Genomic DNA, 19,599 nt, shown 5'->3' with positions numbered 1-19,599 from the left:
CTTATCTTATGTGCTTAAATTCACGTCTTTCCACTATCGCAATAATCTCAACCAAATTGAAGTACATAGACCAAATCCACAACTTATGCTTAGTACAAGGACTAAAAACAAAATTTGACCTATTTTACATAAATCCACAGCTCAGTATGTTGAAACTCATATGAACATCTGTTGTGTAGTTCATGGTCCTTATGAAACTTCTTCAGTGACTTAAACAAGCTTACCACGAACCATTCTTGGTTACGGCGACTGCTTTAGAAGGCACACCATCATCCTTCAACTGAACTTTGTTCCATCTACCAGAGGATTCTTCTCATGCTCGAAGGCCCCATTTGTTTCCAACTGGTTGAGTGCTTAGATGAATCAGACTTGATCAAAGTTTCGAAGCTGAGAGTTGATAAACTATGGTTATTCGCACTTGGAGAAGCAAGTTGTTCATCCCTGTCGCCATTCACTATCTTTGGGATGATAAAGCTAGAGAGATTAAAATTCTCATGCTTGGTTATTGAAAGGGTTTGGTTCCAGTTTACTTCTTTCTGTTCCGCTTGGTTCATACCGACGTTTTCCGATTGTATTTTGTTCTCCACTGGGCTAACTGGTTCAACTGAGTCGACATAAATGTATCCACTATTCTCATTGGGTGTTATCTGCCCGATCTCTATCGATTCAATTGACTGAATTGCTTCTGCTATAAGTTTCTGGTTTCTATAAGGAAACTCGAGCAACAGGGCTCTTCATTGCAGCGACCTCAAGGCTTTTGCAGCCTTCTCCGCTTCGCAATTAAAAGTCTGCGGTGTCATATATGTAGGCCATTGAGTTAAGCAGTGAATTAGCAGCCCACCAAAAAAATGCAGGAAGACGAGCATCAGAATGAGTTATCAATGTGGATCAATATCATTAATGTAATAGGCTTGTGGAAATAAGGCAAAGACTAACCTTGCTCTTTCAAAAGCTTCGGTTTTCTTTGATTCTTCCACTGCTCTTTGTGCTCTTATTCTTCAGCATCTCAAGCTTGGAACTTGCCATAGGATCCTTATAAAGTGGTTTATTTCTTCTTCGAATCCTTATCCGCAATTGGGCTTATAGTCTCACTAGCAGAATAGTCTGTATCACTGGCTTTCCGCTTCGAAAGGCTTGCTTGGACTGTGTACCAGCTGTTGGCTTCCGCTTTGGTTTTCTTTCAGCCCCCCGATGGAATGCCATGATATTTGCCAACCAGAGCAAACCCTACGGTATTCCTATCAGCACATAGTAAGAAACAAAAAACCCACATCAGTTGGAATAATCCAATCTGTAGATGCCTATGATCAATGTCACAATTTTCATACGATGTAGTTAAAAAGAAGAAGAGAAACGTGCAAGAACTACCAGATCAGCCCATTTGGCTGCAATGGCTTCTGCAATTTTCCTTCTCTGTTCAATGGATTTTGGTGCTCTCTTGCTACCTTTCGGTTAGGCATCAATTCCTTTGTTCGACACTTTCCAACCACTCCTTCGTCAACTGCTCATCTAATATCTGTAGGAATCCCATTGTAGCTCTTCCTCACCCCATAGCCTTTTCTAGACGCTTCAGCAATCAAGTTCATCCACTCAAAGTGGCATGTTCCTGTAACATAACTTCCCGCGACGCTTTCCCATCCCCTTCGGACTCCCACTCTGATTTTTCTCTTGTCTCTTTACTGTAGAATCATTATGAAAAAAAATTAATTTATGTATTAACAAGGTATAGACGAAAACATATAAATGACTGAAGTTCAGTATATAGTGGTGAAAACTTAAGTACAACATTCAGGATACCACACGTACAAAATTCCGAAGGGAAGTGGATAGAATTAGAAGAGGCAGATGGAAATTTAAACTAAAGCATTAACAATGAAGCACTCACCTCTGGGCATGTCCAAGGTTAACCAACTTCATTTTGACCTACATTTCGAAATTTACAGTAGAGTAAATGACTATTATGTTATGCCATTTAAACGTATTATGTACGAGATAAAAGAAAATATCAATTGGTGTAAGGTGATCTTCATTTTCAAGATATAGCACAATTGAACCCTCCCAGTTCAGACTGCACTGTAACAGACTTGCATTCAATAGTTTGCTTTTCGGCTTTCTTGCTTAACTAGTTTTCGCAATCCGAATTGTCATCAGTACATCATTCATCCTAATGGAATTATGATGGCAGAAAGAATTACATGCACCAGTTACAAGGAATTAATACATGTGATTGGTTTTGCTCCATGCAAACATAAAGCACACAAAGTTCCATCCCTGTGCTGTTATAACACAAAAGTTCTTACACGACATCACCTTAGGATTCTGCATTGCAAGCCTTGTTCTCTCCCTTATCCGCTGAAGGTCTTGCAGATAAAGACACAATGCATCCGTGGCTATTGTTGCAACAAATCAACAACGCACAAAACGAAATATAGTACCATAATTAAAGGAGACTACCTGCACTGCTTCTGCCTTTGTTCCAAGGTGTGTTTCCTTTATTCGCTTAGAAATTCTCATCCGCCTTAACTTTTCCCTCTCGTCCACTTCATCATCCGAGTCTCCGGTCTCCAAAGGGCCGAGCTGATTTGATGAAGGGCTTGAATTACCTCCAAGTTGTGACGTATTGCTGTGCCATCTTGTTTCGGAAACTTGGGTTTGAGGGTCGCAACGGCTCGAACCTGGAGTTTTCCACAGTGGTTCTCCTGGTGCCCCACATGAAAATTTATCCTCGTTGGCAATGGGGAAGATTTCCATGTATTTGACAAAACTTGAACCCTCGCTGGAACCAGAGGGCCTTGCAAGGAAGGTTTAGCAGTGGCAATATCTGTTTCAGGCAGCCAAGAATAGTAATAATCGCAAACACCAAGATAAAACCAAATTTGAGAACCAGAGCAGGATAATTAACGAAACCCAGAATTCTCTAAACACTAACCACGCAAAATCCATAAAAATAAACCAAATTCAACAACTACAAATTAAACCTACAAATGTAAATGAAAAACCAAACATAGAACATACCTAGCAAAGGCATGGGAGCTCATTCAGCCTAAAGAATCAAAACCCGGAACTTGGAATCTTATCTCAACAAATTTAAAATAAGCTAGACGCCCACATTCCAGCAGGAGGTTTTCTTCTTATTCTTTTAGAATGTTGAGTGTCGATAATACCGGTATCAATAAGCCTAAACACAAGAGGAACAGAGGTCTTAGGGAAGGTATTTGAGATGCAGAGATAGTTGAGTTGAAACAGAGAGAATCACACAGAGAGTTAAAAAGAGATGCACTTCTGTTGTTGCAGTCGCTGGGTTATAGTAACGGTGGTCTTATTTTCCCACTTATTGAAAGCCTCCATTGGCTGTTTATTTTATGGGCTGGTTTCATTCAGATCATCACTTTTTGGGTTTAAAGGTTTATTGAAATTAGGTATTTAAATGAACAACGCGTTTTATGAATTTTTCGTATAATATTTTTTATTTATTAAAATAAGTATAGATAAATTTTTTATGTTTATTTAATAAATGAATGAGCATAAATAAATGTTTGGTTCGTTTATATCACAAACAAACATATTTGAAAACTCATTTATGAATCGTTTATAAACTCGTTTATCCGATTCTTTTCTTTTACGTTTTAAATATTGATGGTTGTAGAAATTAAATTAAACACACGATGAACTTTGAGTTAAAATTGTAAAGTCTAAAGAACTTAAGGAATAGTAGCAGAATTTTACCATTTTTCTTTAACAAGCAAATAAAATAAAAGGTTAAAAAAGAGTGTACAACAACATTGATGAATGAACCAAACAAGAAAATTTAAAAATACATAAATAATACGAATCGAACATAAACATTTTTAAAAATAAATAACGGACATTAACTAACATAATTCGTTGAAATTTAATTAATTTATTACCCCTAATTCAAATTGGAAAGAGCTCATGCTTAGTCACAAAATTCTGAATGTCTACTTTCGATATTGGATATTTTATCTATTTTTAATAAATTTGGATATTATAGATTTAGATAATTTAAAAATTCATATATTAAAACTATAATTCGTTATATATTTGGAGAATATATAGACAGACAGACACTTCTAAATATCTATTGTTTGAATATGTATTATTTATACGAAGACAAATTACAGATTTGAATATTTAATTCTATGTAATCACTTATGTAATTGAAAGTGAATGTTAAACAATTTGTTTGTTTGAATGAACATCTATCCTACATAGTTTGATAGCGGACAAAAATAAGTCAAAGCCAAGAATATAACATAAATCTTTCCCATTTCCAAGTTCCATCTACTTGCCTTAACGTATCCGGCACCTGCCACTACCGTTGACACGGCAGCAGCAGCTCCCACCACACCACCTTGCTTAATTACCAGTCCAACCCCACGACCATAAAATTCGATTCAAAACCCTTCTACGTTTCCATAGCAAACACAACAAACAAGACCCGAGAATGCCACTAACCAAAGATGATCTCAGTAAACTCGGTTTCCTCGGCTTCGCTTGTAGTCGTCGTTGTCGTCGGCGGCTGCTTTCGTTTTAGCAAATGGTTAGCGAGTGGTGGAGTGAATGTTGCGTAGTGTGCATTAATGGGTGTCCAAGGGGAAAACTCCGGTGGCTAGGTGTGGCCATGGTTTTCATGATGGCTGCATTGATGCATGGCTTAAAGTTGGCACCACTTGCCCTATTGCAGGCTTAACGTCGTCCCTAACCGAAGCTTTATCGTTTCTTCCATGGTTTCTGGGTAAAAGGGTCGTGAAATGGATCGAAAACCCGCTTTCGTCGGAGATTACATTGGCATTTTGTGAGAGTGTTGGGTATGTTTAGTGAAGTTAATTAGCTTAGGCGTAGCAGCCATGATTCATTCTTTGATGTGTTATTGGAGAGCAGAGCAGGGTCTCCTTCTTTCTCTTTTGTTTGTTTGTTTACAAGTTACATTGTAGGCTGTTAAGAAATGTGATTCGAGCCCTAAACCCAATATATTCAGCTCTACTATTATTTATTTGCCATCTTCAAGTGTACATTTATCAATTTAGGTAAAACAAAATTACATGTAAACAATTTACGTGACAAAATTGATATCGGCGTAGTAGGGTGTATCCTTTTGTGTTTTGAGAAAGTGTATTCAAATCTTCAGATATACAAATCTAAAAGTGTAAAAAAAAAACATATTGATACCTACAAAGAATAATTTATATTAGGATGAGTCTTATACGCTTGACGAACATCGCTGAATATTACTAACGATGAGCACCGCTGATTTTTAAGAATAAAATATGATTCTGACTAGACGCAACTATTTTTTATTTTATTTGACAAAATGGAAAGTAATTGAAATAAAATGTATGTAAAGAGATATTATATTATCGTGCTCGTCAATAAAATTTTAGTTTAAACTTAAATTAAATTTTACTCGAATTTATTGTTCACAAAATTATTTAAAATTGAATTTCAAGAAAAGGATTTTAATTTTTTAAGATTAAATCATAATAAATTAATGGAATTTAATACCCTAACAATCTCTACGTGGTTGAAAGATTCATAAAATAATTTTTCCTACCTATATACCTGCTATGTATTTCTCCCGTCAAAAGCCAAGCATCTAAGCAAATCAATCCCCTTGAACGAGTCTCGGTGCATTAGTGTGAATCATCCTAGAAAGCCGAGCTGATTTTCCCGGGAAAGGGGAGGATTATTGGCCAGTGTTCTTTTTTTATATGCAACTTTCTCTAAAGTCTAAAAAGAAAGTAATGAATGGCCACTATTCATCCACCACCGTCTAAATGTTTGGCCACTTAATTTAGGCTCTCTGCCGCCTATTATGAGGTCTGGAAAAAAAAAATCATTGTTTCTACATCATTTTGTCTAATGTTCTCTCTTTCTTGAGTACTCCTAAATGCTAGACCTATAAAAGCCCCAAATTGTGGTAAAAATCATGCCATCACTTTACAACATTGGTCCCTTAATTACATGCAAAACCCTTCACAAATATTTAAAAAATTCGAGTTCAGATATACAAAACGATTAAGCCTACTAATCCAAGCCTACAATACATATCTATATAAATAACTTGGAAAGTTTTATAGTGCTGTACCTTAATATACGGTTAAAAAATATGATATCAGTTTTGTTATTATTTAAATAATAAAATCGGTAAAAAATTAATTAAAATATTATTATTTTTATCTAAAACATCAGTTTTTTAAACATTTTCGATAAAATTGCCCAAGAATAATAACCGATAACGCTTAATAATGTTTCCCGTCATTTTTTCGACATATAGTTAAAACATCTAATAATAACAAAACCGGTAGCGTCTAATAATGTTTCGGTCATTTTTACGATTTTATTATTTAAACAATAACGATAACGTTTTTTTTAATCATATTTAAGGATGCAGCACGTTAGCATTCCCCAAATAACTTCTTTCCATTTTCATTTATGAAAATTTCATTTCCTTCACAATGTAATCATGCAAGACACTATAATGCTTTTGCTATTATTACACTGTTCTGGTACTAGGACGACGAAAGCTATATTACAATAACACAAACTTAACTGTAGAAAAAATAAGAATTTCATTTGATACTATTTTGAAATTAAATATAAATGTTTGATGTTATCGCTGATGAAAATAATTCATCCTCGTTAGTGGTTTATTTCTTTTGATTTGCATAGAGAACCACGATTTAGAGAGAAAAAATTATGTGATAGAGAAATAGCATCTAATGAAAGACATACGGTGTAGATGAAATCTAAAGATTCAATCTTTCATCGGTATAAATATCCCTGTCATAGAACAACTAACATCATACTCCGATCATGATAGATGTCAATTACATTTGATAAATCATGTAAGTCATTTGTCCGTTATCCAAAAATTATAAACTCTAAATGAATAATGAATAAAAATTTATCAAAATGACATCTTCGATAAAACATTTATGAAAATTGAGGTCAAACACGGTGAGTTAGGTGGGCTAAACTACATTTGATAATGGGTAGTTTGAGTTGAAATAAGCCACCGTTTACACCCTTTTCAGCGGGAGTCAAAAATGTCGGAAAATGGGTGCAGATTCAGCGATATTTTCGCAGCAAATACTGAGGATCAAAGGCTTTGGACCTTGCTTTGAGATTTGTGCATAGAAGACGTTAGCTTAATTTATTACGTAAACCATGTGAAACCTAATTGCAAGTTTCAATTGTAATTTATTTGTTTTCCCTACTCATTACTTTCTTTATTTACTTGCTTCGTTTGGATTCGGATTCGGATGAGAATCCTTCCCAACCTATGCTTATGATCCCATTGTAAACAATTAGGTCCATTAGTACTTGAAGTCAACAATTTTTTAGAGTGATACTTGAATTTTTCTATCGCAAATCGATTTGAGTTTAAAAGAAAATCTTATATTAATACTTTATATTTACTTCAATAATAATTAAGTTAATGATATACCACCAATCAAAATGGAATCATGTGATTTGAATACATTAATTTCACTATTAAAAGATTAATCATGTATTAAATTCGACCATTGAACAAACATCTTTCGATTTAAATCTTCGAGTTTTGATTTATTTAATTTTTTTTTTATTGTTAATTATACTTTACTTTCTTCAACTAAAATCTTAATTCCGTTCTTGAAAAAGATGAATTATTTATTTTATTTTTGTACTAAAAACGACCTGCAATATGAATCATATGAAAGTGTTGAGATATACCAATCGTATTGTCACATGTTAACAAGAGTTGTAACTACCAAAAATGTGAGGTGACACATCAAAGAGACGTAGATTTCATTACTTAAAATTAAAAGCAGTGAAATAAAAGAATCAGGTGGTCCAAACAGGGCGGATGTATATGGTTTTGATGGGTTCAATTGCATACCCATTATTTTGGAAAAATTATTAAATATAGTTTAGTATATTAAGGGAATGAAAAAATAAAGAATTTACATACTATTTTTTGGAAAATAAAATATTAAAATTTTGAACCCCTATATTTTAATTTCTAGATCCGTCACTGGGTCCAAGTCATTGCTTTTTCCAATAAAAGCTTGATGGTAGATAATTGTATTTTTTTGCATTTTTAAAATTTGTTGGTAAATTTAATTATTCTTTTAATATTTTGATTTATAATTTTTTAAATTTTCGTATACATTTTTAAAATTTATTTTTATCATAAATAATATTGTTAGATATGGCTCATAATACCAGTAAAGAGGACAGGGTTAATTTGTAATTATGTACCAGGATTTCTATTATATTAGAGTAACCTAGACCTAAAATATCATTGAATAAAACTTCTAGCGCCGCCTAAGCACCGAGGACGTAAACACATTACCGAACCTCGTAAATTCTCGTGTTCTTTTGTTTTCTTTACCCGTTTTCGTGAACATATATTCATTGCGAAAAGTTTACATGAAAGTAGGCATTTGGAAAGGGATGATAGAAATTGACAAGTAAATCAAGACTGGAAATTTTATAGGCGGGCGGCTCAAGGATCTCAACGTGGCCATTACATCTCCAGTAATTGTGGTGGTTTTAACTTGAAGTCACCCATTTTGCAATTTATTTATATACCAAAATAACATGAAATTTAACATCTATTAGTAAAACTTTCGAGATAATGTTCTGAAAAAAATTAATTCACAAGAAAACACTCCCAAGATTAATTGCTCAAATAAGGTGAATCCCAGGTTGGCCGAGGTCGCCATGTCTTCCGGCGACCTACTAGGTCGCCATGTCTTCCCGGCGACTACAAGATTTCATGTGCCATGCACGTCCCAACACGCTGGGCATTTGAGTCATCCGAAGCTCCGAGCCATCCGAACGAGCTATGCGAGGGCATCCGGGTAACCGAGCGAACTATGCGAGGGAATCCGATGGCAGTCGACGAGGGTAGGTCGCCCGGAGTGCATGGCGACCTACAAGGTCGCCCGGAGGGTATGACGACCTACAAGGTCGCCCGATAGCATGACGACCTATGTGTTGGACGTTCATTCTCTCTGTTTGAGCAAGGGTAGGTCGCCCGAGTGCATGGCGACCTACAGGTCCCCGAGTGCATGGCGACCTACAAGGTCGCCCGGATGCATGGCAACTTATAAAGTCGCCCGGAAGCATGACTACCTACGACCACACTGTGATTTCACCCTATTTAAGTAATTAATCTTGGGAGTGCATTAGCTCGTGAATTAATTTCTTTCAGAACATTATCTCGAAAGTTTTGTCCATCTAATTTAAAGAAAAATAATGTAATGAAAATATAATATTTTAATTAAATAATTTAAAATATTATATTTTATAATATTTTATTATGTTCAATCAATATTATATTTTTATCACATTTTTAATTTCGTTCACTCCGTTGTTTCTTGACTTTAAATTTAATTATTATACCATATAATTATCCCAAATTAATACTTCAACTTCAGCGTTTATCTGGTAGTGACTGACCTTGGCTTCCTGAAAGAAAATTTTACATTATAGTTCCCAAGAAATTATATAATTACAAATTAACTAAATAGAAAAATTATTGAGCCCCTTCAAACATTTATAAATTCATTCTGACTCCTTTAAATAAGAATCCGAACTTCGTTTTTGCTTACTGACAACTGAATCAACTTTGTAATTTTCAAAATATGAAAACCAAGATTCTGATAAATTAAAATACTATTTTTATTTTTAATAATCATTTTTAAAAAAATAATGATTAGTTGATCAAATCATCTTCTAAACCACAAAATCCTTGAAAATTATATATATATATATATATATATCAGTTAAGCATACCATTCCAAAAATTTGAGAAGTTTGAAACTTTAGTTGTCATTTAGTGACAAGAATTTCTTATAATGGAGACCAAAGCACTGATAAGGACTGGGTTTACATTAACTTAAGCACTACTTGACTATTGTTGTTTGAACATTGTACTCAAAGGAGTACAAGTTCTCTTATTTTTTCCGAGCAATTAAATGTTATATTTTTAAATAACTATTGATTTAAATTTTATGAATAAAATGTTATATTAAAAGAGTAAATTGTAAACTCAACTTTAAATAATTTAAATAAAAAAAATATTTTATATTTTTAAAAAAGAAAAAAAGGATGATACGTGTCAGATAGGCAGCTTATCATGTTAAAGAGTCAAAATTGGACACCAAGAAATGTCCTCCTCTTCACTTCAGTTCAACTACCTCTTTTTTACCTCTCTCAAGCAGAGTCCCTAAAAGATTCCTCAGATCCCTTTCTCTTGATGCATTTCTTCTTTGAATTCTCTTGCACCTTCCATCTGCTTTTCCTTAATTTTCCCTAATTTTCCCTTCCATTTCTTTACATTGTCTTTGGTTGATTCCTCCTCCCCCCCCCCCCAAAAAAATCCCAGTTTTGTTCTGCAACTTTAGACTGTCTCTCATCTAAAATCACATCTTTTTGTGAATTACACTAAAAAAGTTGGAAGTTTTTGTTTCCAGAGCCATGAATAAGTCTGGATTTGGTGAATCGTCGGCAGTGGTAATAACAGGGAAGATCATGGCCATAGCCATAATAGTTCTCTCTTAGTAGTGGTCTTTGTGCTTTGTCTTCATCTCTACGCCAAATGGTTTTGGTGGCGCCGTGAAGAGCCAACATCTCACCCTTCCCGCCGCAGCCGGCCGCGTTTCGTCTTCGCTCCGGGGCAAGATGCCACTCATCTTCAGCGCGGTGCTACCAAAGGCCTCGATTCAACTATTCTCGCTTCACTCCCGGCTTTAATTTTCAGTCAAAAGACTTCAAAGAGGGCCTGGATGTGCGGTTTGCTTGTGTGAACTTGTGGAAGGAGACAAAGCTAGGCTGCTCCCTAAATGTAACCACGGCTTCCACGTCGATTGTATCGACATGTGGTTTCAATCGCACTCGACCTGTCCTCTTTGTAGAAATCCCATTGTTGGTGTTGAAGTTGAGAGTCCAAAACACCTTGTTTCAGGCGATGAAGTGAATGTTCAAGCTCAAGCTCAGTCACCGAATGATGGGCATTCGATGGATTCGACTAGCTTTCCGACGAATGTGTTGTTTTGGGGTAATCATACACAGGTGAGCAGTGGAGCCTCCGCTGCTGAGGTTGGCTCTGCATCTACTTCTATTGGTTCTTCTACCATGACAGCTTCTTCTAGTGGTAGACAAGAACATATTTTTGTGATTGATGTTGAAACGAACGGAAATGATAATTTTACAGAGGAAGAATCAAAGAATCCAATGCCTACGAGATTAAGATCTTTGAAGAGACTTCTGAGTAGGGAAAAAAGGATAGTTACTAATAGTCCAGGAACCAGTTCAGTGGATGCTTGAAGTTTCTATGTATTTTATCACATAGGAGATCATCCCTGTGAATTTGTTGGATTCTATAGGAGATGCTGGCAATCTTGTTGTCGAAAAAGCCATTGGAAATGTTGTTGAAAGAATGTATCTTCAACTGCAAAATGTGTATCACAAACAATGGCTGCTTTTGCAGAATATTTGTTTCAATCTGGATTCATGTTAGTATAAAGATATTAACCCAGTTTTCTTACTCTTTTGTTGCTTGTTGTGCCTTACAGTTTTAAGTTATCAACTTCTTGTTGTGCTCGGAACTGAACTGCAACAATTTAAAAGCAATGCTTGAAATCATCATTCAGTAAAGAATCAATCATATGTAGAGTCTTGAGAGTTCATATTCACTAGATGAATTGATACATGTTCTGTAAAATGCACTCATTTGTGTGTTATGTTCCAAATTTGTATACCCGTATTCGAGTATGTGCTGTCAAATCTACCATTGATGCACTATGTCACCAAATAGACAGGTCCATAGGTGTTCATCCTGTCTAAGGTGTTCATATGATGAGGATTGTTAGGCTGCTTAAGACTCATGTAAGGTACTTCATTCTCCATCTTCCTTGTAGGGGGTGAAAAGGGCCGAGACCGGCCCTGACAATGGACGCCAGTGTGGTGTTTCGACTCCCTTGGTACTTCTACACAATGGACCTGAACCGTAACGTCTAGTTGGCTTGGAAATATTAGGAACATTGACAGGATCTGAACCAGGTTTGGTCTTTCTGCGATTTTGCACCATGAGAAGAGTTTCTCCATGATTTCTTGCTCTTTTTCTCAGTTCCCATTGTCTTCCCCGCTCCCTCGGAACGTGAAGATGACCACTGCAAGTTTACCTCTCTTGCACGGTGTCTTGCTTCTTCTACAAACTGAAAAAATGGTTCAAAACCCCAAACCAAATTACTGAACACAACCCATGATTGGTTGAAGATAAAAGAAGGGTTTGTGTATTTACCTGTGAAAAGTTCCCGAGGATCAAATTCATAGCAAGAACAATCACTCAAATCGTGTTTCGGAGGCGTCGGAGATTTGCTCATGGTTTCCTGGAAGCTATAAACATGAAGTTGTAGTATAAACCAAGATCAAAGCAGCAGAGAAATAATAAAGAAGGAAAAGCAAAAGGGACATTGGTCGATTTATTCCATAAATGAATGCTTCACACAAGGAAATGAAGTGACAATTAAAGAGTTCTATATTGTATACTTTCAGTCTTGCCCGTCTAACTCAGTTGGTAGAGCACAAGGTTCTTAACCTTGTGGTCATGTGATCGAGTATCACTGAAGGTAATTCATAACGGAGGTCTTTCACGGAAGCTGCTCTCAACCTGACGTTGGGGGTAGCCTACTACCCTACCTCCCCTCACCCCATTACATATGGGAATAAGATCAGCTAATTTATATTGTATACTTTCAGTTGAGGAAACGAAGGCAATGAATCTTATTGAATTCCAACCACTCGAATGATTCTATCAAAGGCAAGGGGCCAACCACCAAACTTGAAACCCCATCAACACACTACATTAGAGATCAATGGAAACTGAGTTGAAAATTTGAATTGACATAAGCCTTCACATATACATACGGAAACGAGTTACGGATATTAGGATTCAAACTTACCAACACCTTTTATATATATTTGGTATGTGTAAAGTACAGCAGTGGGGGGAGATACCCAGGTGAATTAAGCTCTTTGGGTACACAAAAGATACTGCAACAACCAGCACAGATGTGTAGGCAGCTAAACAACTTTTTAACCCGAGAAGCAACATGAATGGGAAGGAATCAAATCATTATGTGTTGGCTCAAATTAAACGTACTCGTGAAGGCTGAGTTAAAGTTTTTTCTCCCGGAAACTGAGGTAATTTCTGACACAGATTTTTCAGTATTCACCTTTGATTCCACCAGAAAACAGAATTGTTTACAGAACAAAAACTTGGCAACAGCAAGAGTTGCCACCTTATGAACAAGTCTCACTCACCATTTCACCTGAAAATTTACATTATTCCAGGAATTTTGTTACTGAAAACCCAAAGTCAGGCGAAAATTGCCTATGCCCATGATTTAGCATTAACAGTTTCCGGATCATTAATGATGTTTTGACATAAACACAATGCTGCGAATTTAGAATTTCAGAACCACAGTTTGAATTCAGCAAATATTATTTATGGATTTCCAACCCATTTTATTCACTTCATATGCAAGTTTAGGGACACTATGCATGGGAGAGGAGGCCCTGCTCCCTCCCTCCAAATCACTTCATATGTGAGTTCAAAGATACTATAAATGTTTTGTCTTAAAGAGATGAGATACATCAAATTCATTTTAGAAAGAGGAGGCCCTGCTCGCTCCCTCCGTTCTATCAGACGTATATTTTGAAAAGAAGATGATCCCACGACAAATGACATCAAAGTGATTCTTTGATTATTCGATTTCGTCTCAAGTTCCCTAATGATATTCACCATGAACAATCATGACGATTAATCCATGATAAAAACATCAAGAGATTGAGGAGAGAATATTTCATCTTAACATCAAAAAGAGAGACAAAAAAAAAGAGATCATAGATTTTATAAATGGTTACACTACGTTTCCTATCCGACGTTATTTTTGGAGAGAATCATCTCTCCACATTTATTTGATTGTATTTTAGGTTCTTACTTTTAAATATTAATCATATTAAACCTTCCTCTCTCAAATTTTATATATAAATACTTCGTAATAGTTAATTTTTGTAACTGTCACTTGAATGTCTCGCCTAAATAGTTGTGTGGTTATAATTATAATCGTATTACTGAAGAAGAAAAAAAGGACGGCATATGATTCACTTTTAACAGGATGAGGAAGAGAACTATTCTTGAATAACGTAAAACAAATGGTATTTAATGTGGAGTGAGGAATCATTTTGTAAATGGTGTGTGGTACCTTTACAGCATAAAGTGTATAAAAGCAAAAGTATTATAAACACCACCAACATTACAAGCATGTAATGTTTCAAAGTCGAGAGTTAAATTACCAACATTAATTTCTTTAACATACGCCAAATAATAATCCAACTTACCTTCCCTGGAATCTTATCAAAACTCCCCTCTACACTCTTTCTACCAACATCACAAGCCTGAGGAGCATTGAAAAGGATTCCCTCACCTAGACACTCACTGTATTCTCACTAACCATAACCGAATCTTGCCATGTGGCCATCAAAGCTGAAGCAGCGGCAACGCCATCACGATTCCGAAGATGGAAAACAGCAACAACATCATCCATGTTGGGAACGGATGCTTTCTGTTTCTTGTGTCCCTCAGTTTATCTGCCTTTTTAACTTCTTCCCCAGATGAGTTGACAAGTTTTTCTATCTCGGGTTTGGGGTTTTCTCCTTGAGGTGTTTCTTCTGATAAATGGTCTGACACAAGTTGTTGCTGCTTGTTGTACTTATCGATATATTCTGGAAACAGTTTTCTGAATGTTGGGCTGCCATAGAAAAATTATGCTCACGGAAAGTTTCGAAAACAAAACTATAGCAAAATTTTACTGTTAACATAATGCGCAACCCGGAAAAGTTTTATCTGTTAGCTAATAACAATGTAGAATCCAGCCAATGGTAATAGATTTAAAGTCAACCCAAAAACAATTAACAAGAGCAGAAGCATAATCGCAGTAGCAGAGAATAGGCGAAATTGATTTGAAGAGCCATAGATTCTCAAAAACAGAAAGGTGAAAAGAAAAAGAATGCAACGGAGGTGAAGCAATCAACTTACATTTTACAATTAAAAGAAAGGGAGGTCTTTGCCAGGCGTTGTTTCTCAGCAGCGGTGGTGTTTATGCTGCCAGTGGTAGGACTGTTATCCATCTGCACAAGGAAAAGGCAGCTTGGCTTAAGGGTACATTGCCAATGCAAGCAAGAAATACTGCAGCTTATCAAAACTGTAATTTAAATGAATTAAGATGCATGAAAAGACTCTAAGTTTCACCATGAATGAAAGAAGCCCAGTGAGTATGCTGCACAAGAAAACAAAAAGATGTTAGCAGTCTTTGGCAATTGTTTCACATGTCAACACCATCCTGTTACAAGTAAAGAAAGGTGCTAAAAAAAGAGGAAAAAGGGTGCAATTAGATTGAAATCCTGTACCTTGACACAGACCACATAGGGTTCCAACTTTCTGGATGAACTGAAAAAGAACATGAATAAAGTTAGAATGAGACCAGTTATTAGAAAAATAGATAAACAGGTATACCTAAGTTATTCTTCAAAAAACTTACAATCACTCATGGACAGGCATATTTTCTTCTGTGTCATAAAGCGTCCATTGGGGGTGATCATTCTACATGAATGAAATTTTTTAATTTGATATCACAAAGAGATGTGTGTTTTCTATCATAAACTTTTGAAAAGTCAAAACTGCAAGAAACTACATACGTGATTCCAGGAGGTTTGTAGGGATACTCAGGAGGAAACTTGATCTTTCCATAATAATACCCACCTTGGCACAAAAAAACACATCAGATGGTGGCATGAGATAACTACTTCCAGATTCTATAACGAATTAGATAAAATTAATCACAAGCTAAAATGGGATAAACTAGCCAACCTGCAAAAGGTGTTCCTTCACTCCCTTCGAGCACATAATCTAAAAGAGTGAAGCAAAAAAATTAAATGAAGTCCATAAAATCTACTACATCCACACCATGACTTAAATAAAACTCATAATAGTTCAATCATAACCAACCACTGCTGCAACCTAATTCAGTATAAAAAGACTAGAGAAGCTTGGATCACAAGTCCAACATTAGGAATAAGTAGGAATAACAAGCCATGTACTGATCAGCATAATATCATAACTCATCCTTACTAGAAAAAGAAAAATTAACTAACAAAATAAAGGTCGACGTCCAATTCCTTCAAGGCAAAATCTTTTTAAGTTCTAATTAGAGAAGACTAAAATAGGATCATACGACAATAGGGATTGGACTCTAGTTCATTGTAAATATTCCAGAAGTCTACTAAATGAATTAGTGCATTTCACACGCTCAATCACAGATTTACAGACCAGAACTTAGGTAGCAGGAAGGTTTATAAATTTGAATCTCAACCGAGATCCCTATATATAAGTAGCCAACAGTCAGGTTAATTCCTTCCGTGAATCACTCTTCAAGTCAATAGGTAACATGAAGACAATCATTTTCCTTGTTTTATACGGATAAAATCTTAGGACCGTATGCAAATTCCTTGTTGTTATAGAAGATGTTTTGACATTAGTATTAGTCTATTACAGAGCTTATCTAAAGAAAGGAGAAAAAAAGATTTAATAAACTTACGCCACTCAAGAATGTCACTTGGGGAAGGACGAGTAACAACATGAGAAACCGGTTCCTATAAGTTCATAGAATAACTGTTAAAATATCTGAAAAGAAATCAAGTCATGCCAATAAGAATCATTCTAGAACCAATATATTTTAATAATACCAAATTACTAGTAAAGAGAGAAAAGATATCCAACTTTTTTTATATATTTTTCAAAGGAAGTTAAACATAATGCTGAATTGCTGTTGATAAACCAATAAAATAGACAATATAGACTACAGTTTTGTACAAACAAAGTTCCAGTCCATTCACTAATTAAGCAACCTCTACAGTATCAAGCCTCATAGGCAGGATACCAGAGATAAAATTTTCCTTGCATTGAATAAAGGAGTTCATAAGCCACAGAGAAATGAAAATTGGGAAAATGCAATAACATAAAAGTTTAACTTGGTATGATTAACAAGATTTCTACAATATCTAAGCATTTCCCAGGGTCATAATTCATAACTTCATATAAAGAGTAACAATAGAAGGAATTGCAGGAAATATTACAGAGAAAACAATACCTTACAAAGTGCTCGATATTCTTTCTGAAGGCGCTTAATACACGATTTTTCTGCCATCTTGAAACCTAAAACCAGTCTCAGCCACAACCAAATAAAACCCCCACCACCTTTGTTTTGTTCCTTCAACTTTTAAATTAAAACTATTCACACACAAAACAGAGAAAAATAAGAACAAAAATTCAAATTATTGAGTCATCAAGACGTCAAAAACCCATTAATGAATTCGACGAGCTAGGAATCAAGAATCATAAGTACAACTCAACAAAAGCAACATACATTTGCAATTTTCTTCCTAAGCTAACTTTAATCAACGACGATTGACATTAAAACAAGAATTTAAACTAAGTAACAGGTTTACCTTAGGGTTTCAATTTTCAATTTATTTTTCTTACAAAATATAAAAAGTGTGAACTTTTGGAACGGAATTACCAAAATCGTAACCGATTAATTAACAGAGAAAATTGATAAATTCATTGAATGCCTAATTTCGTTGATCAATCAAACAAAAAGTCAAAGTCTAACCCAGGATTTTTCTCTAATTAATCCTGAAAAAATCAATAAAAAAGGAGATCGATCTCATAGTACCGAATATCATACAAAAAATTCAAATAAATGATTGGAGAATCGGAAAAAAAGAAGAATTACCTGAGGAAACGAGGCGGTTTTTTTTATGATGCAAGAGAGAATCGAAGCCGGAATTATAATTATTATAATAAGAAAAAGGAAAAATGGAAGAGAGAGAGAGATTAAAATCCAACGGAGAGGGAAAGCGAGAGCGGATGGGTATTTTGACGCCCGTTATTGGGTTGGCTTTATATGGCTTGTACTGTAGCGTACAACTACCACTGCTATTAGCCTATTACTGCTTCTAATATATCCTCTAGTGAGGGATAATTATGGATCGAGGTCGAATTTTTTATTTATTGATTATGGTCTGGATATAATATTTTTCATTTGTTATTTAATCCAGTAAAATACATATTTATAAATAAAAAATTATTTTTATTAAGTAAAATGAGGATTTAATTAAAAAACATATAAAGAAAATAATAGATTTATATCATAAATATATATTTAAAGTATATTTATTTTTTATTTCAGTACTTAAAGCATTTTTTTTATCAAAATAAGTACTTAAAAGTATCTTTTTGTCAAAATAAATACCTAAAGTATTTTGAGTCAAAATAGGTACCTAAACTATTCAAACTTTTTCATCTAAGTCCTAAAAAAGTTGACATATGATATTAATTAAAGAATACTTTAGGTACTTAGATACAAAAATTGAATACTTTAGGTAACTATTTTGACAAAAAAAATAATTTTAAGTACTTAATTTGGAAAAAATACGTAGATACTTAAATGAAAATGATAATATATTTTATGTATTTATTTGTTATATAAACCAGAATAATATTATAACAATTATCTTAAAATATATAAATAAATGAAAATTTTACTATTATCGTTGAGTCAAATTACGTATTTTTCACTTTAAACCTAAATACGACTCAAATTTAAATTAAAAAAATAGTTCTATCTTTTTAAGTCGGTGCACATCAAATTTAAACCAAATATCCATTCTAATCTTTACCTCTCAACCGATAATTGAGTTTATGCACTTTATTCGAATTTTAAAAATTAAAACAGATTACATAATAAATCACCAATCTATTATTTTTTATTATGTTCAAAAAATTAATTTTATAAAATTATCACCAACATTATATTTTTTTCCAGCAACAACTATATTAATTAATTTTTGAATCGTTTATTTTATTTTCTCTCTCCTAATAAGTATTGACATATTTTTATAATTTTATTTAGACTAACTAATAATAATATATAATTTTAAAATATATATTTGAACCCGCCTTGAACGATCTTAAATTTGAATTCAACCTAAGCGATATTCAAGTCTCTCTCTCTGTAGTAATCTATATTTTTCTTTAGAAAAATGATACGACATAAACAACCTTCTAGAAAAGCAATTATTATAATTATTATAAATATAATGATCATATAATAATAATTTTAGACCATATTATTATAGTTATATAGCGATTATTGGTCTGAAAGCAGACCATTATTTAAATCCTTGTGCCAAAGAGTGATCAGTTTGAGCAGTGGAGAAACTAGTTCTACTACGATTAGCATATGTCATATCTTCCCTAACAGCTGTTACCTGCACTGCAGTATCTATAGAGATCCGATATCAAAATTTAACATTATAAAACCGAACACATTTAGGTCCCCAAGAAGAGAATAAATTAGTCAAAAACAACCTGCTTAATCACATGATCCCTCTGTAATAGCAAAACACTGCGGTCAGAGTTACAACATGTAACAGTCAACAATATAGCACATGATCTCACTCTGA

General features: G+C 34.4%; 2 protein-coding genes and 2 pseudogenes across 4 annotated transcripts; 1 reads left to right on the top strand and 3 right to left on the bottom strand.

Annotated features, from left to right (window-relative positions):
* Nucleotides 1-19: 19 nt before the first annotated feature.
* LOC120169975 lies at nucleotides 20-2,469 on the bottom strand (annotated as a pseudogene).
* Nucleotides 2,470-2,487: 18 nt separating this feature from the next.
* On the bottom strand, nucleotides 2,488-3,250 carry LOC120169977. The gene is made up of 2 exons (XM_039178047.1): nucleotides 3,016-3,250; nucleotides 2,488-2,821 (listed from the first exon to the last, which is right to left on the bottom strand). Exons 1-2 carry the CDS (start codon nucleotides 3,026-3,028, stop codon nucleotides 2,520-2,522), a joined length of 315 nt encoding a protein of 104 aa, XP_039033978.1. The 5' UTR covers nucleotides 3,029-3,250; the 3' UTR covers nucleotides 2,488-2,519.
* Nucleotides 3,251-10,232: 6,982 nt separating this feature from the next.
* On the top strand, nucleotides 10,233-11,421 carry LOC120169525 (annotated as a pseudogene).
* Nucleotides 11,422-14,323: 2,902 nt separating this feature from the next.
* On the bottom strand, nucleotides 14,324-18,010 carry LOC120169620 (ubiquitin-conjugating enzyme E2 34-like). 3 transcript variants are annotated; one of them, XM_039177731.1, is made up of 10 exons: nucleotides 17,868-18,010; nucleotides 17,223-17,369; nucleotides 16,671-16,725; nucleotides 15,944-15,982; nucleotides 15,772-15,835; nucleotides 15,615-15,676; nucleotides 15,484-15,523; nucleotides 15,326-15,353; nucleotides 15,113-15,204; nucleotides 14,555-14,825 (listed from the first exon to the last, which is right to left on the bottom strand). In XM_039177731.1, exons 2-10 carry the CDS (start codon nucleotides 17,277-17,279, stop codon nucleotides 14,555-14,557), a joined length of 708 nt encoding a protein of 235 aa, XP_039033662.1. In that variant the 5' UTR covers nucleotides 17,280-17,369; nucleotides 17,868-18,010. The 3 variants fall into 3 exon arrangements, with proteins under 3 accessions (XP_039033664.1, XP_039033662.1, XP_039033663.1); XM_039177732.1 differs by having other exon boundaries at nucleotides 17,223-17,362; XM_039177733.1 differs by lacking the exon at nucleotides 17,868-18,010 and having other exon boundaries at nucleotides 14,324-14,825; nucleotides 17,223-17,279.
* Nucleotides 18,011-19,599: the final 1,589 nt, after the last annotated feature.

This window comes from Hibiscus syriacus, unplaced genomic scaffold, assembly GCF_006381635.1.
Source record: "Hibiscus syriacus cultivar Baekdansim isolate YM2019G1 unplaced genomic scaffold, ASM638163v2 tig00111769_pilon, whole genome shotgun sequence".
NCBI classification, from domain to species: Eukaryota; Viridiplantae; Streptophyta; class Magnoliopsida; order Malvales; family Malvaceae; genus Hibiscus; species Hibiscus syriacus.
The sequence above is the reverse complement of the archived record's forward strand: the minus strand, read 5'-3'. Positions and strand labels throughout refer to the sequence as shown.

Excerpts from the sequence above, each read along its gene's own strand:
- LOC120169620 (XM_039177731.1), bottom strand. The coding sequence starts at position 17,279 with ATGGCAGAAAAATCGTGTATTAAGCGCCTTCAGAAAGAATATCGAGCA. Across the intron at positions 15,983-16,670 it reads AAGTGACATTCTTGAGTGGC|ATTATGTGCTCGAAGGGAGT; the intron begins GTAAGTTTATTA and ends TCACTCTTTTAG. Across the intron at positions 15,836-15,943 it reads TGAAGGAACACCTTTTGCAG|GTGGGTATTATTATGGAAAG; the intron begins GTTGGCTAGTTT and ends TTTTGTGCCAAG.